Here is a 25,942-nt window from a genome sequence, read left to right as displayed (position 1 = left end):
TTGAAGTAAAGTCTGTTTAAGTATACCCCAAAGCTCTGAGTGAAGCTCTTCCTGGAGACATATGAGCTTCAATGTCAAGAATATGTCTGTCAAAGGTGTTCATCGTGGCAATGTTGCTGGTGACAGCAAAAACGACCCAACAATGGAAGCAGCTGGTTTTCACAGTTCAGGTGACTATCCTGAAGCCATCCAGGTCAAATCAGTGCTGGGCTATGTCCCTTACTGGATAGTCACACAGCTCACATTGTTTGTAAGTTTGCTGAGCTGAAAGAAAAGATTGATCGCCATTCTGGAAAGAAGCTGGAAGATGGTCCTAAATTCTCGAAACTGGTGATGCTGCCATCATTGATATGGTTCCAGGAAAGCCCATGTGTGTTGAAAGCTTCTCTGACTATCCTCGTCTGGGCCATTTTGCTGTTCGTGATATGAGGCAGACAGTTGCTGTGGGTGTCATCAAAGCACCCACAAACAGGCTGCTGGAGCTGGCAAGGTCACCAAGTATGCCAGAAAGCTCAGAAGGCTAAAGTGAATATTACCCCTAACGGTGCACCCAAATCTTAATCAGTGGTGGAAGAACAGTCTCAGAACTGTTTGTCTCAAGTAGCCATTTAAGTTTAATAGTAAAAAGACTGGTTAATGATAACAATGCATCGGAAAACCTTCAGAAGGAAAGGAGAATGTTTGTGGACCATTTGTTATTTTTTGTATGTGGCAGTTTTAAGTTATTGGTTTTTAAAATCAGAATTTTTTAATGAAAACAACTTGACCAAAAATCTGTCACAGAATTTTGAGACCCATTAAAACAAAAGTTTAATGAGAAAAAAAAAAAAAAATAGGCAGTTAGATGCTAATCTGTTAGTCTTGATTTCTCTAAAGCTGATTCTTTTTAAATATGACCTACACTACTTACAATTCTGTACTATTACTGCTATATTTAAAACAGAACTAATATCCTAAAATTAGTTAGAACTTCTACATACACATAAAATGGTGCATGTATTAAGGGTAATAAGAGAAAAAGAAATAATTTCTTCCAAGTTCTTAATTTCTTCCAAGTTATCTTATTTATAAAATAAAACCATCAAATGACAAATGACTTTTAACTATACTGTTCATTCTTCATTTGTTTATTTAATAGTTCTCTATTCCAAATAATCATTACCATAAAACATATACACTGATACTAGAAAAAAAAACATTATCAGGTACTTACAGAGTTTCAAACTAACATTTTAAAGATATTTTTGAAGTTGAATAAAGTAAAACTTCAACATTATTTTGCATTAAGTAAAAGGAATATTCCTAATATATTTCAAATCTTTTTCCCTCATAAGGTAATATTCAGAAACCATGGTTCCTTTATCTTTTCTGCCTCTATCTTATTACTATCTCTACATGTATGTCATGTTCCTTCTTCCCACTATTAAGACTGATGATGTAAGACCAAATTGCTTCTGATACCTCCAAATGCTTTGAAACTGGGTTACGCAGGGAAAAAGGAGACCTGCATACTCTCTTTTCTCTAAAGACAGGTCTTTTGTATTTTGACATAATTCAGAAACAACCAAAGTATAATTCTAATAAGAAAATAACCATTTAGTAAAGATATTCCAATAACCTTTCTTTACATCAAATGGAAATCATAAAATTTATAAATTCATATGAGATAAACGTAATACTGAAGTTACAAATATCTACCCTGGCTCTGAAATTCTGCTAATTTACAAAAGTGCCTAGATAAATTTCCACATGTATAATTTGATAATTTTAATTTTGAACTACAAAACTCTTTGATGCTTTTGTTTTGTAAAAACCTGCTTAAGGGAACACTTACTCTATTTTATGGAATGAGATGTTGCCAGATTCCAGAATCACAAAGTCAATTAGGAAAACAAACAAACAAAAAAATCACTACCTATTTAAGCATTAATTACTAGCAAATCATACTTTTGTCTTTTAACGTAAGTTTTACACATATGGATATGTGAAAATTAATATTAAAAATAACAACAACTTAGTTAAGCAATCCTCTCTGCATACATGAACAACATAGTGTGAGGATATTAAAAATACGAATTAAGACAACTCTGCTAACCCTTCACTACTAAAAAGCATTGCCACTTTACCTATCTGTTTTGATGGTAAGTACATCTGTGGTCTTGCAGTATCGTTCTCCTACAAGTTTAATAAGTTTCTTCTTTGCATGATCATCTAACTTCAAACTGGAAAGTTTCACCTTAAAAGTAAAAGAAAAAATTATTTGAAAAAAATCACTTCATGTAATTTGCTTAAAGAAGTAGCAATGTTATCTGTGTTAACATTAAACCCCCCAAAAAAAGAAATCTTTTCAAACTACTTTTGATACAGAGTTAACAGCTGGCATACATTCTGAAGCCTGATCTTATTTGTGGAAAGAAAAATAAATGAAATAAAAAGGAATATACTATTTGGAGTTCTCTGAAAGTTCTGGGTATGTGTACCTTCCTAAAAGAACTAATGACATGTCTTAAAGGAGGCAAATGAGGGTGCTTATTAGAAGCACAAACAGAATTAAGCTCAATTAGTATTTTCAAAGATGGACAACAGAAAAAATGGATAAAATAAAATAGCTTTAAGAAATTTTTAACGTGCAATTTTGAAACCTGTATCACTGCAACTGTTTTAGGGACATTTATTTTTAAGAAGTACAGATCTCTTGGAGGCTGGAATATTGCATTAGGGAAGGAACAAAACAAATTTTTTTTTGGTACCAGGGTTGAATCCAGGAGCACTTAACCATTGAGCCTACATCTTGGCCCTTTCTATGTTTTATTTCAAGATGAAGTCTTGCTAAGTTGCTCAGGGTCTAAGTTGCTCAGGGCCTAAATTGCTGTGGCTGGCTTTAAACTTGCAATCCTCCCACCTTGGACTCGCAAGCTGCTGGGATTACAGATGTGTCACTGTGCCCAATTCAAAACATTTTAAACAATTCGGTTCAATGTTTTTGAAAATTCTAGTCCCATAGCTTGTTATTTTTTAAATTATTTCTGTTAAATACATCAAAAGTTAATACTAGTCCCATAGCCTATTAAGATATTTTTAAAAATTATTTCTTTTAAACATATTTAGGAAATCTGAGTTTACTAACAGGATTCTTTATATATTTCTTAGAGCATTTTGGAATTTCAAGATACAGGGTTGGTATGTTAATGATTCTCAAATTTATTTGACCTCAGATTTCAATTTTCAAGGAGTAGTTCATAGAATTAGTCTTCCTTAACACATGTTTTGGGAAATACTGGAATAACATACTTTTTAAATTGTAAAGAATTACAGCATGAACTAAAAGTATCTAGAGATGAGTATGACAAGAGAATACAGTTAAATAAAGTAAAGCATTGTATTAGCCCATTTTTGCTTAATATATGAAATATCTGAAGCTGAGTAATTTTATAAAGAGAAGAGATTTATTTGGTTCACAGTTCTGGAGGTTTGAGGCATGGCACTGGTATCAGAATGGTTGGAGCACATATAAGAAAAGCAAATCATACTGCAAGACAGGAAGCCAGAAAGAAATCCAGGGGTTAGACTCACTCTTGTAAAGGACTCACTCTGTGAATGACCTTAATCTCCTCCAGAACTATCTTAATCCCCGCCCCTTACCAGGGAACCTCCCACTAGGCCCTACCCCTTAAAGGTCCAGCTCCTCCCAATATTGCCACACTGAGAACCAAGTGACCAATGCATGAATCCTTGGGAGACAAACTCATATCCAAACCATAGTAAACATAATTACTTTTCCATGTAGAGCATTAATAGAGAATTGTAACTTCATAAAGAAGCAAATAGGCTAAACGTTTTAAAATTCCACCTGATTCTTGTCTCTAGCTTCAATAATCCTGCACTTCCCTCAAAACATCTTATCAGGATAGCCTATTTATATGCTAATTTACACCCCACTGAATGGCAAACCTTCAAATCTAAGAACAATATCTATTTTGTTTTTGGCAATGGTCTAGGAATTATTACAGTTCTTTAGAAAGAATATGTATCAACAAGTAGGTTTACAGTTTGCGAGATAACCCATTTTATGAAAAATCAGATTAACAACAACATGGAGAATTACTTACAAGAAAAATAAGAAAATGTACCTACATTATTATAATTATGCAAATTCTTATACATTCGCAAGTATACAGAGACAGTCTATAGAGAAAAATGGACAGCTTTTACATTAGAATAGTAAGAACGCAGGCAGTCATCTGTCTTTTTGAAGCTCCCTTCAATAAAATCATAATAATGTTTAGCAAAACACTGTCATTTTTAAAATGTGTTTTAGCTTTTTTGCCGTAAGTGGTCAAAAAACATGGCACCAAAAACTACTTTAAAACCCATGTTCATATTAACATTTTAATATTCAAAACTACATAGAGTGTATGCCAGAAACTCATAAAGAGTTCAGAAATAGTGTGTGGTACGCTCACGCCACCTGCTAGCACTCAAATGCACTGCAGAATTATGTTTAACACAGTCTAACACTAACTTCAAAGTGGACTGGCATTCAATTGTCTTTCCTCACCAAAATTCAAAGCAATCCTTAAGCTTTTTGTTTTCAAGTTGCTATTTTTCAAAGAACAGATATTGTGCCACTAATATTATCCTCAAAATAATGTGGATATTTCAAATCACAGGAGGTTGTGATTATATGTGTCTATCTTTAAATGTCTATATTTTAACACAAAAGGAGCTACATAAATTTAAAAGGTTTAAATGTGAGATATTTTCTCTACATGCAAGTACAGTATGATTAAAAAAACTGGTATTACACATGAGAAAAGAACTGGGTTTGATTTTTAGGATTGTTACTTGCTACATGATTTCAATCAAATTATTTTACCTCCCTGAGACAGTTTCCTCAGTACAACTTCATTCACAGGATCTTTCTCAGGAATAAAAGAGACAAAAAGAAGAGAGTGCTTCAAAGTAGTCTTATACAAACATAAGTTCTTAATTCTAAATTCTCTGACTATAGAGAAAAACATAACACTTTCCTTCTCTGAATTTAAAAATCCGAGTATCTTCAAATCATATTTATTTTATGTATGTTAACCCCACCACATTGGTTGAGTCAAGCTAGACTGTACATGCTTAATTCCACTGTTTCATAAATTTATTTCATAAAGATAGCATGACCCTGATACCAAAACCTAGTAAACAAAGTTACTAATCAGGAGTTGGGTACGTACCTCAGTGGTAAAGTGCTTGTCTAGCATATAGAAGGCCCTGTTCTCTGACACTGAAGAAACCGTCTTTTAAAAATTACAAGTCGATCACAACTACATCGGAAAATCCTAGAAATTAAGTTTTTTCTATTCATTAGCACATAATACAAAAATAGATTTTCAACACATTTTTGCTATATACTTACAATGTTCTCACTAGGATACAAGCTGCATACAGTACACACAAAAAAAAATTTTTGTTGTTTTTGAGGTTTCTTAAAGGTACCTCAAAGAGATGGGCAGTTCTCCTCCAGATGAATGAAGGTACATTAGTCAGAGATCTTTGGAATAATGGCTGATTCTATGACTAGGACAAGGAAAATGTAAGATGAATCTGGAGTATTTTGTAGTCCCAGAAAATAAGAAAATGTTTAAAAATCAGATGATGGGGGTATGGCAAAGGAATAGACAAGCCAATTAAAAGTGTGCTCAATTATAAAAGCCTGAATAATTTTAGCAAACAAAAAAGATATATATTTATTTATCACTGGACTATAACCCAAAGTATCAAATAAATATCCATGAGTCCATACTGACATAAATGTTTGAACAAATAAACATGTGGGAGAACAGACAAATTTTCCATATAGAATTCCAAATAATGAATGTGGTATTTCTCCCTCAAGGAGGTATAGCATTACTCTTGTTCCCTTAAGTGTGGGCTTTTCCTTCCTAATGAATAGTTACTTCCCTTTCCTGGAAAGGACAGGAAAAGGGTAATTTTATAGCGAAGAAAACTGACAAACACTAATTAGCATCAGCCAGGTGACCAAGGTTGGCATCATCAATGAACAATCATGTTAAGAGCCAGTACCTTTGATATATAATATGATAAGAATGGCAGTTTATGTCTGGGGCTTTCCTCCTCAAAATACATAACAAGTTGAAGGACATTCTAAGAAGTATATAATTAGTACTTCTAAAAATTGTCAAGGTCAAGTCAGACACAGAGTCTCTCTCACATCTTAGTCCCAGCACTAAGGGGTGAGCAGAGCAACCACTTGAGCCTAGGAATTTGAGGCCAGCCTGAAAAGCATAGTAAGATCCTGTCTCACAAACAAACAAACAAACAAAAAAAGAACAAAATATTTTTTGGGACTGGGGTATAGCTCAGTGGTAGAGTGCTTGACTAGCATAAATAAGACTCTGGGTTTAATCCCTGCACAGAAAAGACAAAAAAACTACTAAGGTCGTCAAAAACAAGTCTGAGGAACATCACAAATAAGAGGAGTCCAAGGAGACATGATGACTAAATATAAAGTGGCACCCTTAATGGCATTCTAGAACAGAAAAGAACATTAGGTAAAAACTAGGTAAATTCAAATAAATTATAGACTTTAATAATATTATATCAATATTAAATCATTAGCTGGATTCAATGAGGTAGGCCTGTAATCCCAGTAGCTCAGGAGGCTGAGGCAGGAAGATTGTAGTCTGAAGTCAGTCTCAGCAACTTAGCAAGACCTTAAACAACTTAGCAATACTCATCTCTAAATAAAATAAAAAGGAATGGGTTCAATCCCTGCTACAAAAAAAAAAAAAAAAAAAAAAAAATTAAATCATTAGCTGTGACAAATGTAACATAGTACAACATAAGATGCTTCCAATAGAAGAAAACAAGTATGAAATGTATGAGAATTTTCTGTAGTACTCATGAAAATTTCTATAACTTTAAAAACTATTCTAAAATACAAAGTTTAATTTAAAAAAGTATATGAGGTAACTGTCCCATGACTGCTGTGTTAAAAAGATATGCCACGTTTACTAAGATTTCTTTAACAAAGAAAACAGTAGTTTCAAATACTAAAATTCAAATACTAAAAAATTAGAAGTTACGAAGGCAAAAACTTGGAAATGCAATGCCATGTGGTATATTTATGCTCCAGGTAAGAGTGGTGATTTGATGTTTCTCCAAAGCGATATGTGAAAGGACAATGATCCTAAATACATTAGCAAGGCAAATCAGCAGTAGAGTAAAAGAATGATATGTCACAAACTGCCTAGGGTTCAGAAATGCTTCAGTAATTGGAAAACTATTGATACAATTAATTATTTCAGAAATTCAAAGGAGAGCATTCCAAAAATGCTAATAAATTAGAAATAGGACACATCTCTAATATAACAAAGACTATTATCTTAAGCTGAAATTCTACCTTATGCTTAAGAGATTAAACACTAAAGGTATAGTCATTAGTGTACAGAACAGCATAAATGACAATATAAATACCATTTTAGAAATTTTGATTAATGCGAAAGACAAAAAAAAAAAAAAGCTACAGATACTTAAAAGGGGAATTAACCATAACTTATCAATTATTTACTGGGAAATATCTGGAAGAATTAACTAAAAAATTCTAGCATACAAATTTTGGTTTCTAAACACCACTGTCCACTAACAGGTATCAGGGTTCCTTGGAGAAATGGCTGATTCCAAGTCTACAATAAGAAATATACAAAGTAAGCCTTGATCATTGTATTGTGCCAGAATATAAGCAAACTTTCAAATGCTAATAAATTGAAACAAAAGAAACCAACTTAAAAGAGTACCCACTGGTCATAATTTAGGATGTACTTTGAGCATCAAAAATAAAGAAGCAGGCTGGGGATAGAGCTCAGTTGGTAGAGTGCTTGTCTCGCATGCACAGGCCCTGGGTTCAATCCCCAGAACCACGAAAATAATAATGATAATAATAATAATAATAATGAAGCTGGGCACAATGATGCATGCTTGTAATCCCAGTGTCTTGGGAGGCTGAAGCAGGAGGATCTTAAGTTTCAAGCCATCCTGGGCAACATAGCAAGTCCCTGTCTTGAAATAAAATAAAAAGGACTAGCGATGTCATTTAGTAGTAGAGCATCCTTGGGTTTAATCCTCAGTACCACCAGGCGGATGGGAAAGATTTAAACTGATTAAAACTTATTGAATATATCTACCTATAGGTTAGTCATTCAAGGGAAAAGCAAAACAATCAAAAACATAACTTCACAATAGAATGTGCAGGTTGTAAGACTCTGAACCATGTGCTCAATTTCATTTTCAGTCTAAGAAATCAGGCAATCAAACCTTAAGTGTCCTATGATATAAAATAAAGTACACAGCAAAATCTATATTCTTGTGAAAAAATATTCATTTGGAATATAATCAGCCCTCTAAATCTAACATCCAGTTCATATGAAATACAAGAGATAGACAAATAAGGTATATGATACCAGGACATAATCAGACAAATTAAAACATTAGGAAATGCTATTGGAGGAAATGCTACAGGATAAAATACTTGTCTCCTTTACATGGTAAAGTCATTGAGGTGAGGTGGGGTAACAAGTATGGTAGCTTCCTGTGTCAGATAACACAAGAGACATTACAACCAAATGCAATGGTCTTTGAGTGGATTTTGGTTTAAACAAAAAAGTTAAAAGACAAACAAACAAAACCCAAGAAAAACAAAACAAAGCAAAAAACCATGACTTTCTGATAAGACAATTAGGGATTCTTTTGTTTGGTTCAGGCTCCTGAACCCAGGAGCACTTAAACACCAAGCCACATCCCCAGTGCCTTTTTTTTTTTTTTTTTTGCGGTGCTGGGGATTGAACCCAGGGCCTTGTACTTAAGAGGCAAGCACGCTACCAACTGAGCTATATACCCAGCACCCAAGTGCTTTTTTTATGTGTTATTAGAGACAGGATCTTGCTGAGTTGCTTAGGGCCTCGCTAGGTTGCTAAGGATCACTTTGAACTTGTGATCCTCCTCCTCAGCCTCCCAGGCCACTGGATCAATTAGGAAATTTGAGTGTGGAGTAGCTATATTAGATGATATCAAGGAATTATTTACAATTTTATTAGGTGTGTTAACAGTATAATATACTGAAGTATTTTAGTGTGAAATGTGAAGTATGAGTATTTTAAAGTACTTAAATACATATGCATGCACACCTGTATGTGCAAGTGTATATGAAACAAATTTTATCAATAATATTAACTAAATCAACATCCACGTGTGTTTATTACACTACTCTCTACTTCTTCATATTTCAAAAATGTTCATAGTAAACGACTAAGAAAGAATTTAGAAAAGTAGATAGGTGAAAAGGTAAAAGATAACTACACAATTTTTGAAAAAGGTGCCAAGATAATTCAAAGATGAAAGAATATTCTTTTCAATAAATGGTGCTGGGACAAAATGCAAAAGAATGAATTCAGACTCCTACCTCATTCCACATAAACAACCTAGATGCCCTTCAACAGATAAATGGATAGGGGGGCTGGAGTTGTGGCTCAGTGGTTGAGCGCTTGCCTGGCATGTGGGAGGCCCTGGGTTTGATACTCAGCACCACATATAAATAAATTAAATTAAAAAAAAAAAAGATAAATGGATAAAGAAACTGTGGTATATATACACAATGGAATATTATTCAGCCATAAAGAAGAATAAAATTATGGCATTTGCAGGTAAATGGATGGAACTGGAGAATTTGTCATGCTAAGTGAAATAAGCTAATCTCAAAAAACCAAAGGCCAAAGAATGTTTTCCCTGATAAGTGGATGATGATATATAATGGGGGTAGGGTATGGGGGGTAAGAGAAAAATGGAGGAACTTTAGATTACATAGAAGGAAATAAGAGGGGAGGAGGTGGGGGTATGAAAGATGGTGGAATGAGACAGACATCATTACCCTATATACATGTACGATTACATGAATGGTGTGACTCTACATCTTGCACAACCATAGAAATGAAAAGTTGTACCCCATTAGTGTACAATGAAGCAAAATGCAATCTGTAAAAATTTTTTTAAAAATTTTAAAAAACATAGAACCAAATGTAATAGCTAAAATTAAAAAAACTCTTATAAGAAAATGTAGGAGTAACTCTTCGTAACCTTGAATCAGATAATAGTTTCTTAGATAAGCCATCAAAAGCACAAGAGGTGAAAGAAATTCATAGAAGAATCTATAAATCAGACTTCATTAAAATTAAAATTTTGTGCTTAAAGGACACCATCAGGAAAGTGAAATAACAACCCACAAAATGGAAGAAAATTTTTACAAATAATATATCAAATAAGGGTCTTGTATCCAGGATATTAAAAAAAAAAAAAAAAAAAAAAAAAAAAAAACTAGTCAAAAATAAAGACAACCCACTGGGTGCAGTGGCACATTCCTATTATCCCAGTTACTTGGAGGCTGAGAAAGGAGGATTCCAAGTTTGAGGCCAGCCTGGGCAACTTAGTGAGACCCTGTCTCAAAATAAAATAAAAAGGGGTAGGGGGATAGCTTAGCAGTACAAATCCTTGCCTAGGATAAGCAAAGCCCTGGGTTTAATCCCCAGTATTATTATACTCAAACACACACAAAGACAAAATAACTAAAAATGGGCAAAGGATTTAACTAGACATTTCTCTAAACAAGATATATAAATGGTCAATAAACACATGAAAAATGTGCAATATCATTAATCACTAGGGCTATGCTAAGTAAAACTACAAGATACCATTTCATATCCATTATAGTGGCTAAAATGAAAAGATAAGCAGTAACACCTATTGGTGAGGATGTGGAGAAACTGAAACCCTCAAACTTGCTGGTGAAATTGTAAAATACTGTAGCTACTTTGGAAAATAGCTTGGCAATTCCTCAAATGTTAAACAGTCACCATGTGACCCAGTAACACCACTCCTATGTACATACCAAAAGAACTGAACACATATCTCCACATAAAAAAATCCGTATATGAATGTTCACAACGGCATTATTCCTAATTGCCAAAAAGCAGAAACAATCCAATGCTCACCAATTGACAAACTGCTAAGTAAAATGTGTGTATTCATAAAATAAAATATTATTTCACAACAAAAAGGAGTGAAAAAATGATACAAGCTGGAACAGATGAAACATACTGAAAATATTACATTAAGCCAAAGATTACATATTGTATTATTCAATGTCAAGCATAGGCAAATTCATAGACACAGAAAGATTAGTGGTTGATGGGTGTCTGAAGCGGCTGAAAGGAGGTTAATGAAGGGGCAATAATAAAAAAATAGGCTTTCTCACAATCTGCTAGTGTTGTATTTTTTATATTTTCTGCAGAAATTTTTCAATATATATCAAACAACTTCAAAAGAGTTACTTCTTTTGACCTGATCTTTTTTTTAGGAAATTATCTTGGGGACATATATACAAATATTCCAAATATCTAAGGATATTTATTACAACTTATTCCATATTAAAAAAACTATGAGGGTAGGGATGTAGCTCAAGTGGTAGAGCACTTGCCTAGTATTCACGAAGCACTGGGCTCGATACCAAGCAGTACAAAATAACAACAAGGAAACACCACATTACATCCCCAACCTCAAAAACATTGTCCAGGCACATTATAGATGCTCAAGTACTCATTATGTAGCCATTGAATATAAGATTAAAGAATGCTTAACAACATTGGGAAATGCTTAATTCTTTTTTTTTTTTTTGCTAATTCTTAACAAGTGAAAAAGAACAATTACTAAAACACACATAGTATCATCCCATTAAAATGTACAAAGGATACCCATATTTATATTAAAATGAGCTAGTTATTAACCATTATTATTTTTGAATGGGAGAATTAGAGACAACTTTATTCTATAATTTAAAACTACTGTATTTTCCATGACAAGCATGTACTAATTCTGTAATCATATAGGAAATGCATTTTTAAATAAAGTATTCTAATGGTTCTTATTTTTTAACAGATCTCTTACCCTTAAGGTTACTACTCGAGCTTTGGGGTTTCGAATAGATGGTCCTGATGAAACATAATCAGCTGTGTCAATTTCAATTGGAAAATGCTTCTCACATTTCTCATCACTGTCTAGTGCAGTTGGCCATTCAGTACAGAAATCTGAGAATTTAAAAAGTTATAGTTCTGCAAGTAAATCCTCATTGTAATGCATAATGACAATACCAAATTATTTACATCATTCTCAGGTCACATGAAATGACAACATGAATTTTCTTTAACACACATCATCATTCCTCCTCCCTTTCCTTCTCAGGTACAAAGAGGAAAATTTTTCGGTGGAAGGGTACTAGGGATTAAACCCAGGAGTGCTCTACCCCTGAGTTACATCTTTTTTTTTTTTTTTTTTTGAGAAAGAATCTTGCTAAGCTGCTCAGGTTGGCCTCAAACTTTTGATCCTCCTACCGCAAAGTTGACTGCTGGTATTAGAGGCATGTGCCACCATGCTTGGCCCTAAGGAGGAATTATAGGAATAATCTGGATAATTTAGGTTTGGTAGAGAATAGTGTACTCAGTTAAAAGATAACTATCAGGTTTTTGGGTGGGGGTACTTTTGTGGTAGAGTATGTGCTTACCATGCATGAGGTTTAATTCCCAGACCCGAGATTTTAAAAAATAATAAAATTAAATAAAAAATTAAAAAATTTTAAAAAAATTTCAAGTGCAGTTTAATTCCTCCTTATTAATTAAAAGCAAACTGTTCACAGTGCCCACAGCATTACTGTTTGTGAAAAGCAAAGGATAATGTTAACTCACTCCAAAATGAAGGTTACAAAAGATCAGCTGAAAGGAACTGAAAGAAGCTCTAGAAAAGTTCTAAGAGGAAAACAAGGCATAGTCAACACTCTCTCAGAAATTGACCTAAATAAAGACTCAAATGGAACAGGTACAAAAGCCTAGGTCATCTTTATACGGATCTTTACAATAACTCATGTTTCTTCCACATGACCTCTGTGTGCCAGTGGGGCTAAATGAAAAGAGAAGCAGCCTTTTCTCCATATATATGGTCAAGACAGCCCAGAATGAAGGTGGGACTGGGTCTGAGACCTAGGTTACAACAGGAAGTTCTAAGCTGGTGACTGTGACCATGGTTTTCTGTTGATTTCCAGAGCACAGGGGAATAGTATTATCTCAGGTCCTAACTGAAGCTGGTGAGGAGAAGAGCACTACCTTTTGGCCTTCCATTGGTATCAACTGCTAACTTCATAAAGTCCTATTCCTAAGGAGTTAGTGTGATAGAGGGCCTCTGGTTTGGGATGAAAACTTCTGACACTATTAGGCTCCCCTTCTCATTCCTTAATAGCCTTACTTTAAGTAATTGGTTTCTTGGGCTAAACAAGTTAGACCTCATAGATCCACGGCTTTCTCCAACAAAACCCAACCACAGGAAAGACTGGTCATAAATACTGGTGGATGTGGGAGCTCTTCTCTGTGACAATCTAAGGGACAGTAAGAGGTACTTTGCAAATACCATTTTCCCAAGCTAAAAATTTTCTAATATGAAGTACTATACTTAGTTCCCTTTAGGCCTGATTTTAAAATTAAGAGTCAATAAAATGTCACTCTGGGTTACAGATATCCTCCGATATCTATGACTCAAAACATGCCCACAAATTAAGCTCACTCCATTATTCAAATACCCAGTTCAAAAGATCAATCTCAGTTAAATATCTTTGGAATTAAGAACATTTTGACACTTTAAAAAAGTGAACAGAGCAAGACTTTTGAGTTTGGATTTCATTCCCATCATGGACAAATTCCAATATCCTGCAACATAAGATATATATCACTGCCAAGCACTTTGTAAGAGACTACTTTGGAGAATTATGAGTTCTTGTGTTTGCACTGAATTTTTTTCTTTTCTTTTAAACTGTGGATAAGTTATCTCAATCACCACATAATTACAGTTGTTAAATTACCTAAATTATGTGTCCAAAAAAAAATAGTCAACTGGGAAGTATAAAATAGACTCCTGTTAACCTTTACTAATCTGATAGAGCAATGGACTAGACATGAATAAAAGATTTTGGTTTTTATTCAACTTCTACCACTGATTATTATTTTTTTGGTAAATTACCTAACTTTTCTGCACTTCAGATTTTCCATCTGCAAGTTAGATATAAAATCTGAACTCATCTACTTGAAAGAAAACTGAGTATTTGAAAGATTGAGTTATTTGGAAGATGAAATCTAAATCCAGAGCTGGCAGAAGTGCAAAGGCATAATTGAGCAAAGATTAAAAACTAATTTAAGTACTGTAAAAGATAATGCTATGGGCTGGGGTTGTAGCTCAGTAGTAGAGCGCTTGTCTAGCACACGTGAGACATTGGGTTTGATCCTCAGCACCACATAAAAATAAATAAAATAGTGCCGGGCTCGGCGGCATATGCCTATAATCCCAGTAGCTCAGGGGGCTGAGACAGGAGGATCACAAGTTCAAAGCCAGCCTCAGAAAAAGTGAGGCCCTAAGCAACTCAATGAGACCCTGTCTCTAAATAAAACACAAAATAAAGCTGGGAATGAGGCTCAGTGGTCGAGGGTCCCTGAGTTCAATATCCAGTATCCAAAAATAAAAAGTAAATAAGTAAGTAAGTAAGTAAATAAATAAATAAATAAATAAATAAAAGGTATTGTGTTCATCTACATCTAAAAATATTTTTAAAAAGAATGCTACTTTTTTAAATGTGCCATATGAAAGTCTTTTGTTTAAAAATTAGGAGTTATAGATGTATTTCATTAAAATAAGCAAAAGCTAGGTTATAAACACACATTTTAAAATAATGTTTAAAAAGAAGAAAACTGGAATTATCAGTGTAGAGTAATGCATTTGTTAACTGACTTTACAAAGGATCAAAAAGTGATATATGATTTGTGCCAAAAGGCACAAAAATTTGGAATAGTAATCAGTTTTAGTTCAATTCCAAGCAAAAATAAAAACAGAAACAGAAACCCAAAAAGGACAGAAAACCATTCTATTATCCCAAAGCAAAGGACCACATAAATGAAAAAGGTTTTTCTTTCCTCATTTTAAGAAGAAGATTACTATTCCTCTGATTTAGGACCCTTTTATATCTTTTTCCTTATATTTTTAAAAGTAATGTTCTTCCGAAAGCTCAGACTGAATCATAATTATGTTCATTATCCTATATCTCCTTCAACATAATCAACCTACCTATAATATGTTACCAGGATTCTTTCTTTTTCTCCCTGAAAAGCCTTAACGAGTATACTGAACATTTATACAACTTTTTTAAAATTTCTAATTTAAATTTTCACTTTTTTGTAGTCCTAGGGATTGAACCCAGGGGCACTCTACCACTAAGCAACATCCCCACCATTGTTTATTTTTTTATTTTGAGACAGGGTCTTGCTAAGCTGCCAAGGCTGACCTTGAACTTGCAATTGTTTTGCCTCAGTCTCCCAAGTACCTAGAATTACAGGAATGGACTACTGTGTCAGTTATACACCTTTTAGTCAGCATTAATACATTAAGACTTTTATCCAAAGGTACTAACTCTTGAATTAAACTACATAATCAATCACCAATAGCTGTGAATCAGGAACAGTTCAAAATATGCTTATCCAACATATGGTCCAATGCAAATTAGATCAAAATTAAATTGGAATGTATGTATAATTATAAAAACATACATAGAACCATGAACAAAAATTTGCCTTTACCTTTATGCATGTAAGAAAGAGAAGAAATTGTAGTATAAGTGCATGAAATCTATGATTATGCCTATGAATCAACAGATATTATTCAAAAATCAATAAACCCAGAACCGGAGATATAATCGCATTCTGGTGATTATTTATTCATATACACACACAACATAAAAAGTACTTGTTATGAATTAAATACATACTCTGAAAGTAATCACTAGAACTAAACAATGATGAAAAGAAACTTCTGGAATAATGGGCTTGGTATGGAAAAGAAAGCATAAGACTTGTTTATGATTGCAGGTTCTTCCGATTGATTCACCCTATGTATATATCACTTCTAATTTTTTAAAAACCTTAATTTCTTCAATAGCTGTTCTCTGTGTTGTATCCCATTACCGAACCCACTGACTATTCTGCTATTTAGTATTCTTATTTACTATTCTCAGTTTGAATCGTACTGATTTGCATTTATTGGTAAAACTGCAATATTTTCTTCAATCTTTTTATGTATGTGCTTTCTACAACTCAACAATAAGTCCATAACCTATCTGTGAGCAAGAATTATGGTTTCAATTTCGAGGTTAGTTGTAATACCTTCTAGAGTAGTAAGCAAAAAAAATTAAAAAATGCAGATTTGACATCTAATAATTCACTAAAAACAACTTAAAAATCGTTCTTTAAAAAAGAAGAAACTGGGGCTGGGGAGATAGCCCAGCTGGTAGAGTGCTTGCCTTGCAAGCGCAAGGCCCTGAGTTCGATCCCCCATACTGCAAAAAAAAAAAAAAAAAAAAGAAGAAGAAGAAGAAACTGGGCTGGGGTTGTGGCTCTGTGGCAGAGCCCTTGCATAGCATGGTAAGGCATTGGGTTCAATTCTTAGCACTGCATATAAATAAATAAAATACAGGTCCATCAATAACAAAAAATTTTTTAAAAAAAGAAGAAACTGATAATCACTCAGAATGTAATAGCTATCGTTTACATGGACTTACTTTTAAGCACTTTGAATCTTATCAGACCTGAGATTTTCAATTTTAAAAAATCTGTCTTCAAAACTTTTAAATGTTCATAGGAAACATATAGTTTATATGAAAACAAATCACTTACCTTTAAGAGCTTCACAGTGTTTTTTAATAGCTACAGGAGTCAAATGCAGAAAATTGGGGATCTAAAATAGAAAATTTTAAAGGATAAATTACAACTTTTTTTTTTGAGACAGGGTCTCACTAGGTTGCCCAGGGTGGTCCTGAACTGGTGCGCTCAAGTTAGCTTCTAGTCTGTTTCCTAAATAGCTAGAACTATAGGCCCTGCTAGTTAAATGTCATAAAACATAATGAAAACATATGAAAAACATAATTTTCTCATAAAACTAAATCACAGGCCAATGAACAATGTAGCAAATAAAATCAGATAGTTCTTTTACAATATTAAAATAGGTACTGACCATTGGTATTATTAGCTGAGGGGCTTCATTTTCTATACTTTTATTTTTTAGAGACAGGGTCTTGCTATGTGTCCAGGCTCGCCTTGAAATCATGATCTTCCTGCCTCAGCCTCCCAATCAGTGGGATTATAGCCACACACCACCACTTTCAGTTTATATTTTTGAAACATGAAAATATAAATCTCAAGTTCATAAAAAGAAAAATAATAGATGTTTATATGGATTTAAATAGGGACTATTCTAAGCACTTTACATATATTAGCCGAGTTAAATGTATTCAATGATACCGTAACTCTGAATAGATGGCATGCATTAAATGTTTGGATTTTTACATTTATTAAAATACCATTCAAAATCATCAGCATTATTACAAACATACTGCTCTCTCCCACCCAGTGACATTTTCCAAAGACCTTCCATTTTAATTAAGTTCTTTCTCTTCATTTGAAGGAAAGCTTTGCTTTCCTCAATGTTTGCTTTCTTGTGTCCCCTGAAGTATTCCTATTTCCAAATTTAATTTATACTATATCTAGTAGCAGAGCACCCTTCTTCCTCTTCCTTTTTCACTTTTTAACATTACCTTTTTTTTTTTGCGGTGCTGGGAACTGGACTCAGGGCCTTGTGCTTGCAAGCACTCTACCAACTGAGCCCTCAACATTACCTTTTAAATAAAACTTTTGCAAGAAGACTCTTATCTAGTGGAAAGCATACTTCATTTTCCACTCTAACTTCCATTATTCAAGATATATACTCTTAAGACTACACATTTAAGTTTTCCTTTATATAAAAAAAAAATCTATAGTATATAAATGATTATAGACGCTATCAAATGAGGCTTTTAAAATGACTTATTTTGCTTTAAGCAGTAAAGAAGTGAAGGTTGGTGGACTATTACAATAATATTAAATATTTTACCTTTCTGGAAAGAAAGTTTTAAAAACCTCTTTTTTTTTTTTTTTTTTTTTTTTTGTTTTGTGGTGCTGAAAATTGAACCCAGGGTCCTTTGCATGTTGCACGTGAAACAAGCACTTTACCAACTGAGCAATGTCCCCCAACCCCTAAAATTCCTCTTTTAAAAGTAGAATCTTGGGCTGGGGAGATAGCTCAGTTGGTAGAGTGCTTGCCTTGCAAGCACAAGGCCATGGGTTTGATCCCCAGCACCGCAAAAACAAAAAAACAAAAACAAAAAGTAGAATCCCAATTCTCAGTCTCAAATTAGATTATTTCACTATTCTTAGTTATACTTGAAAGACAAATATAGAGAAGATACAATTAAAAAGGCCACAAGGAAAGACATAAGACTGATTAATTAGATTCTCAAAGACCTAGAGTTCTTTGAATCTTTTGTACCATGAATAAACAAAGTACAACACTATCACCTGGAAAAAAATTATAGTAAAATACAATATGCTGCTATATACTGAAACTTGAAGGCAGGTGAGAATGGAGGGAAGATCAGCATTTGTTTAGGTATTAGTCTGAGCCAATGAACCAGCAATTAATCTTACCTTTAAAAGTTCCAGATTTCCCTCCTTTGCCATAGGCACGCCCTTTTTTACTGGATAACCCATTCGAACAGGTAGAGGTACTGTGGAGGGTTTAAATGGTGCTGCAACAGGGTAAACACTAGGCCAGTCCTGGTCAACAGCCATTCTCTCTGTCCTAGGAGGCAGTGCCTAAGAAACATAAAATACTTAAAATTTTAAAATATATTCTTTAATTTTAAACCATAAGTAGCAATTATGAGAAATAAAAGCGGAACTGCAATCTACATAAAATCTGGCCTCCAACAAATCTACTGTTGTTCAAATGAAAAACCATTAAACCTGTTTAAATATCTCTGAATTGTTTCTTCAAACCCTCTGGCAAAGATCTCCTTTAATGTCACATTTCCTTTACTAAAAATTGATTTCTTTAATTAGAATTTCAGCAATCACTTTACATTTTTGTTTATGCAGTGTTAATATATCATGAAATATTTTTAAAAACTTCTTTGATGGAAGTCAGTATATAAGGGAATACTGAGAACTTAAAAACAGGAAATAAGGATTAAGGACTTGGAAATAAGTACATTGGGGCTAAACAAATTGAATAAATACATAATGAGAAATTATATGGCTCCCAGGCCCAGAAAAAACTACTTGACAGCTTAGTCAATCATATTAACATACATAAATATATAAGTATTTTAAAATATATATACTAAAATACAGACACGCACACATATTTTTTAATGGTAGAAAGGGATGGCTAGCATACAAAAGTACGATTTAAGGTGGCAAAATTCAGCAATGCCCATCTAAGCAACATCAAAACCAGAATAGTACATATCCTAGAAGCAGGTAATATTCCTGTAAAAACTATTGCCGAGATGATTGCAATTTGGTGTCATTTAACTTCCAGCTAATGTGCTTTTGTTCTGGTTCCATGCTCATCAACTGACCTTATAATTTGAATTCCTCCATAGAGATACCCACAGGGTAAGACTGACTAGGTGAATGCATATACCTAAGCTACACAACTGCTAAGGGCATCATAAAAAAATAGTTCTATATTCTGTTTCCTGGGAGTGTGTGAGTGACCCATTCTCTGGGTAGAGGGTAAAAAAGGTCAAAGATTAACCCCTACCAGGCCTGGGGCAATCACCCAGTAAACATGATTTTGTGAAGCCTTCTCTGGCAGCACCCTTCCACCTTATAATAAGTATCTGCCTCACTTTAGAATTTCAGAAACCATTAAAATAGCGTAGAGTAGAGTATAAATTGTTTACCTTTCTTCTCAGCTGCCTTTCACTTTTGGATGTTCTTTCTGTTGTACCTAAAGATAAAACAATAGGGATAGAGGATTTTATGAGTTGTTCAAGAGTCATCATTGTCCCTCATTGCCAAGCACCACTATAATCCCAGCAGCTCAGGAGGCTGAAGCAAGGGGATCAAGAGCTCAAAGCCAGCCTCAGCAAAAATGAGGTGCTAAGCAACTCAGTGAGACCCTGTCTCTAAATAAAACACAAAACAGGGCTGGGGATGTGACTCTGACTGAGTACCCCTGAGTTTAATCCCTACCCATCTCCCCCCACAAAAAGATGCTTAGTAACATAAGTATGAAATGACAACCTGTTTTAAGTTCAGACTGAAATCATTTTAACAAAAACAGAAAGAAATAGCCTTTAAAAATTCAGTTACATAAAGTTTCTTTTTATTGCTGATATAGTGAACTCATCATCTACGGAAATATTTTCAATAAATTTTAAGGTTCACAACAAAATAAACACACTTTCCCAAATTAAAATACCTAGGTATAAATAAGTATTGTGAATATTTAAAGATAACTGGTTTGAAATGTCCTAATTATAAATATACTTGCTCATATTTGGAATCACTCTGTTTTTTCTATCAAAATGACAATGCCTCAGTTTTTTCTTCTCTATTATATATTAGAAAAGTCAATGACACAATAACTAACACCAATAACAAAACTTATGGCCATTCCTACTAAGTCACATGATTATAGAAGAATGTGGATTACTTCAAACAGAAAACACCTTTTAAATAATCTTACCTTATGTTTCTCTAAATAAATGTTCTGCTATCTTAAAATAGCTACATTTCTATTAAAATTTTAGTTGTAGATGGACACAATATCTTTATTTTATTTATTTTTTATGTGGGGTTGAAGATTGAACCTAGTGCCTCACACATGCTAGGCAAGCGCTATTCCATTGAGCCACAACCCCAGTCCAAACAGCTATATTTACTGAACATTTCCACTTGCAGACACTGTACTAAATGATTTTCATTATTTAATTTAATCTTACTCATTACAACAAACACAAGTACTATTATTAGCCTTCCTTAGAGGTCAAATATAGTCAAGAAAACTAAAGAGAAAGAAGTTAAGGTGACAAGAGCATGACCTGATCTACTTTTACCCTTACAAGGTTCTGTAGCTACAACAAAATTTCCAGAACCATACCTTTAATATTTTTCTCAACTTTCTGATCTCTACTTGTAATGTGCCTTCCATCTGCCTGGTTCCTTCCCCATCTGCATTCACCTCATTTCTCCATCTGACTTATTTCAATTCATCCCACAATACTTTACCATTTATTCATTCATAAATTATTTAAGTAATATTGTGTACCAGAAAATAGGAAGGCAGCAATGAGCAAACAGATAGTCCCTTCTCTCACAGAATGTAGAATCTGTCAAATAAGACAGAATTTTACCAAGTAATTTCAATAAACAGTATACTACTATGGATACATACAGCAGGGAACTGAACCTAGGGAACAACAATTAGTTGTTATTAGTGTGTATGTGTGTGTGTGTGTGTGTGTGTGTGTGTGTGTATTAAATACTGGGGATGAAACCCAGGACCTCATACATGTTAGACAAGCACTCTACCATTGAGCTATCCCCAGATCTGTTTTAAATTTTGAGATAGGTTCTCACTAAATTGCCCGGGCTAGCTTCAAATTTGAGATTTTCCTGTCTCTGTCTCCCAAGTACCCAGGATCACAGGCATGTGCCACCGAGGTCAGCAGTTTTGTTAATTTCAGGTACCAACTTGACTGGATTAAGAGATAACTTGATAGCTGGTAAAGCATTATTTCTTGGTGTGTCTGGGAGGATACTGCCAATGGAGATAAGTGTGTGAGTCAGTAGACTGAGAGGATAAGATTCATTCTTAAACGCCCCAAGGAGGGGAAGGATAAAACTGAAAGGCAGAGGAAAGGTGAATTTGTTCTTTAACTCTCCTGGAGCTGGAATACTTTTCTTCTCAGACTTGGACTGAGCCACACTACTGACATCCTTGTGTTGCCAACTTGTAATAGTCTGTTATAGGACTTCTCAACCTCCTTAATCATGTGAGACAATTCTCCTAATAAGTTCATCCCCTCACCTATCTATCTACCTCTCCATCCTACCAATTCTGTCTCTCTTGGGAACACTGACTAATATGAATGTGGGAAACCTCCCTGAGGAAGCAAACTTTAAGCTAAAACTTGAAGGATGAGTAGGAGGTAGACAGAGAAACAGCCAGGTAAGAAAAAATGTTTGGAGAAAACATGGAAAATCAAACTAAACAAATTCAAATTCAATATAGCTGAAAATGTTATGAGTAGAATAGTGAGAAAACTGAAGGGGAAAAAAGGAGGCTAAAGACATTTAATGGACATCTCATCTATAATAAATGCGTGGCAGAGTTCTTGATTTACTTCTTCCAGTCTTCCCAATCCATGTAAATGGTATTGCAATTCATCCAATTGCTCAGGACAAAAATATAATATGCTTCCTTGAGATGTGTCCTCAAGGACTACAACAAATCAGTAAATCCTATCAGCCCTAACTTCAAAATCCTAAATCCAACCATACCACCTTTTCCACTTATAACCTCAAGTCACCATCATCTCATTTAGATTACTGTAACAGCAGTCTCTGGCTTCCACTCTTAACCTACTGAAGTTAGTTCTCCACACAGTAGCCAGTGACCTTTTAAAAGTGCAAATCACATCTGTTCCCTGTTCAAAGTCATCCAACATGATCCCCAGCTTGGAATAAAATTCAAGCCAAATATCAAAATCAAATGCTTACAAACCCTAAGATCAGTCCATTACCTAATCCTCTGACATCTTGTACTACCACTCTCCCATTTGCTCACTAGTTCTAGGTAAGCCTAGAACTTGTTGGCCTTCTTTTTGTCCTTGATCACATCCCTAAACTTGTTTTCATTTGTGGGCCTTTCACTTGTTTCCTATGCCAACAATGCTCTTGTCCCAAATATTGCATGTCTCTAGGCTCTGCTTAATTTTTACCTCCTCAGAGAAGTCTTTCCTGACTATCTTATCCTACCCTATAGCCACTTCTCCCCCAATATATCATTATCAATATTCTGCTTTATTTTTCTTTATAACAGTAAACACTTGACATTTTATGTAGATGGTTTACTTTTTTTACTCAAACTTTCCTAAAAGGATATAAACTTCGTTAGCTCAGGGACTCTGCTGTATTCCCAAAGCCTAGGGCACTATCTAGCATACAGTAGAAGTATTCAGAGAATAAAAAAATTTAAATAAATATTAAGGCTATGAGCCACTATGATGCATTAAGGAATTTACAATTTTAAAGACATGCAAAGTCTGACACTAAGCTATGAGAAGTATGTGGTGTAAATTGGAGAAATTATATCAGGCAGCATGAATATGATGTGCCCACTCCTTGGTGAGCCTTTCCTGACTCTGTATGGCTCCTTCTCAATGCTCTCCTCACCCTATTCACTCTTCTACTGCAGTATCTCTCACTCTACAGAGTATTTCTCTGTCAACAAATTTGTCTTTTCCACGACCTTGCCCCAAGTCAAGAACGCTACCAAGCATCCCTAAAATCTCTTTTGGAAAGAAGGTCATCCCATTTGGTGACCTGAAATTCAGAGCTATAGTTTTTTTCTGGTATAGCTGTATACGTTTTTAAAACATTCGGGAAACTCCATGGTTCAAACATTGCCTGACAAACCTTATCAAGTACTAGTAGATTGCAGACCCGGGCCCGTGGCCACCGGACGGCAGCACCAGAAGGTGCCGTTCGCCGCGGAGGGCAGCAAGCTTTCTGTGCCAGCGTCCAGAACACGCGGAGGCCGGCGGCCAGGAACCGGGAAACACGGGCGCAGAGGACAGACCCGCACCCGCGGCTTTCCTCCTGGCCCGGCCGGCAGAGGACAATCGGCCTCCCCGGGAGGAAGCGGCCGTCGTAGGGCCGGTGTTCCGCCCTTTTACCTCCCCCCAAACCTGGAAGCAACACGGCAGACACTCACGCAGGCCAGGCCTGGAAGCATGAGTGGTCGGGGATACCGCGGTGGAGAAGGCACGCAGAGTCCTGACCCACGGCTGCAGGTCTAGCCAGAGCCGGAACACGGCGACCGCCATGCTGTGCGGACGGCAAGCGGGAGGGAACAAGCCTGCTGCGTGCCGAGGGGACGGGTCTGGGCCGCTGAGCGCCGACCCACCGGCTTTGCCCCGCCCCCAGGATGGGGACGCGGGAAGCTCATGGGCCTGCGCACTCAAAAACCTAGCCTGAAGTGCTGAGAGATTTCCCCAAATAGAAAAAAGTAAAAATAAAAAGAGAGAGAAACGATTTTTAAAAATCGAATCATACAACCATAGAAATGAAAAGTTTTACACCATTTGTGTACAATGAATCAAAATGTTTCTGTAAAAATAACAAATATTTTAATTAAAAAAAATCGAATCAGTTAGTTCAACAACAATTGCGAATAAGGACCATAAGGAATGTGGGAATTGTGGCTCACATAGGGCAGATGTGTTCTGAATGGGATCACAATTCAAAACAGGAGCCAGGCAGTCTACTCTAGGGCCCCAATTCTTTGCAATGACTCTTTTCAACACTTAAAGTCTTCAAGTAGTGCAAATGATATGCGATAAGGGGAAAGTGACATTATCCCTTTGTAGTTAAAAGTATAGCCTCCTACACCAGACTACTTAAATTTAAAACTTAAGCAGATTTGGCATACAGTGGGCATTGTGTATGCATAGTCCGTATAACTCTTTAATGATTTGGTTAGTTTGTCATAGATCAAATTAGAATTATAAAGTCAGAATTCACAGGGACCTACAAAATAGTGTGCTTTTAATGACCTAATCCATCCTACCCTAGGACGGATTAATACAAAAGCCTTAATAAAATTATACTTTATTTTTTTATTAAGCAAGGTACAAAATTATTACAGCAAAAGAACTTGGAATAAACACAACTGATTCTTGGTAAGCACACATAACCATTAGAGCAGGGGAGAATGCACTTGTCTCACAGTATTCTAGCCAGGAGCATTAAATGTGCCACGGGAATCATTCAGTAGGTATGTGTGTTCATAGTGGGGATAAATGGCATGAAATGGATCTTCATTAATAAACAACCTCATCTTTTCTGGCCTTTTACCATCTCATTATTGCTCCAAAACAGAAACATAGAATATTAGTTTCCTAGAATAGTTATAACAAAATACCACCAACTGGGTGACTTAGAATAACAGAATTTATTGTCTCACAGTTCTGGTATCTAGAAGTCCAAATTCCAGGTGTCCAAAGGGTTGGTTCCTTCTGAAGTTTCTGAGGGAGAATCTGTTCTATGTTTCTTTCCTAACTAGTAATACTTGCCAGCAACCCTTAGTATCCCTGACTTGTGGAAGCATCAGACCAACACTGCCTCTGTCTTCCCATGGTGTTTCCTCTCCTCTTTTTAAAGATTGAAAATATGGTCCTTTTAATCAGAAGGATGTGGAATTTGAATGCAGTCTTTGCTTCTTTGTAATCTCAGGCAAAATCATCTAACCTCTTTGAGTTTGTTTCAAGGAAAGGGTGAACAGTAGTATCTTCCTTGTCATAGTTGTGATGAAGTGAGATACATTTCAGAAGATAGAATAAATGGTGGCAACTGGACCTAAGGGTCAATGCAATAGCCTCTTTCTATCAAATTTGTATATTTTAGTACATAAGTGTATAGAAATCTAGTGGCAAAAAGAGTATGATCATATTCAGAGACTTTTCAATTTATGAGCAAGATGTTAAGAGATCTGGATCCCTATTCTATTTTGTTATGCTTTCTCTCTTTTTGCTTTTATCTTTCTCTAAGGCTAAAGAGGATAGGCATGATCAAAGCTAGGGGAGTCAAAATAATACTTTTTATTATTTTCCCCAGCATCAAGTATAGTAAATTTTATTTATACTAAAAATTAAAATTTCAGTTGTGAGACTATAAGTAGGCCATAATTTCTGTCT

The 25,942-nt window shown here is 35.0% G+C and overlaps 1 protein-coding gene across 1 annotated transcript in view; it reads right to left on the bottom strand.

Moving 5' to 3' along the window:
• Mrps35 (mitochondrial ribosomal protein S35) overlaps positions 1 to 24,117 on the bottom strand; it is a 55,732-nt gene extending 31,615 nt beyond the window's left edge. Inside the window, exons 1-6 of the mRNA XM_047551146.1 lie at positions 23,962 to 24,117; positions 19,922 to 19,968; positions 18,660 to 18,827; positions 16,815 to 16,875; positions 12,004 to 12,143; positions 2,127 to 2,236 (exon numbers count right to left, since the gene is read on the bottom strand). Coding sequence (XP_047407102.1) covers positions 2,127 to 2,236; positions 12,004 to 12,143; positions 16,815 to 16,875; positions 18,660 to 18,827; positions 19,922 to 19,968; positions 23,962 to 24,073 — 638 coding nt within the window. The 5' untranslated portion in view covers positions 24,074 to 24,117. The remainder of the gene's footprint in view (positions 1 to 2,126; positions 2,237 to 12,003; positions 12,144 to 16,814; positions 16,876 to 18,659; positions 18,828 to 19,921; positions 19,969 to 23,961) is intronic.
• Between the last annotated feature and the right edge of the window lie 1,825 nt (positions 24,118 to 25,942).

This window comes from Sciurus carolinensis, chromosome 4 (assembly GCF_902686445.1).
Source record: "Sciurus carolinensis chromosome 4, mSciCar1.2, whole genome shotgun sequence".
NCBI classification, from domain to species: domain Eukaryota; kingdom Metazoa; phylum Chordata; class Mammalia; order Rodentia; family Sciuridae; genus Sciurus; species Sciurus carolinensis.
The sequence above is the reverse complement of the archived record's forward strand: the minus strand, read 5'-3'. Positions and strand labels throughout refer to the sequence as shown.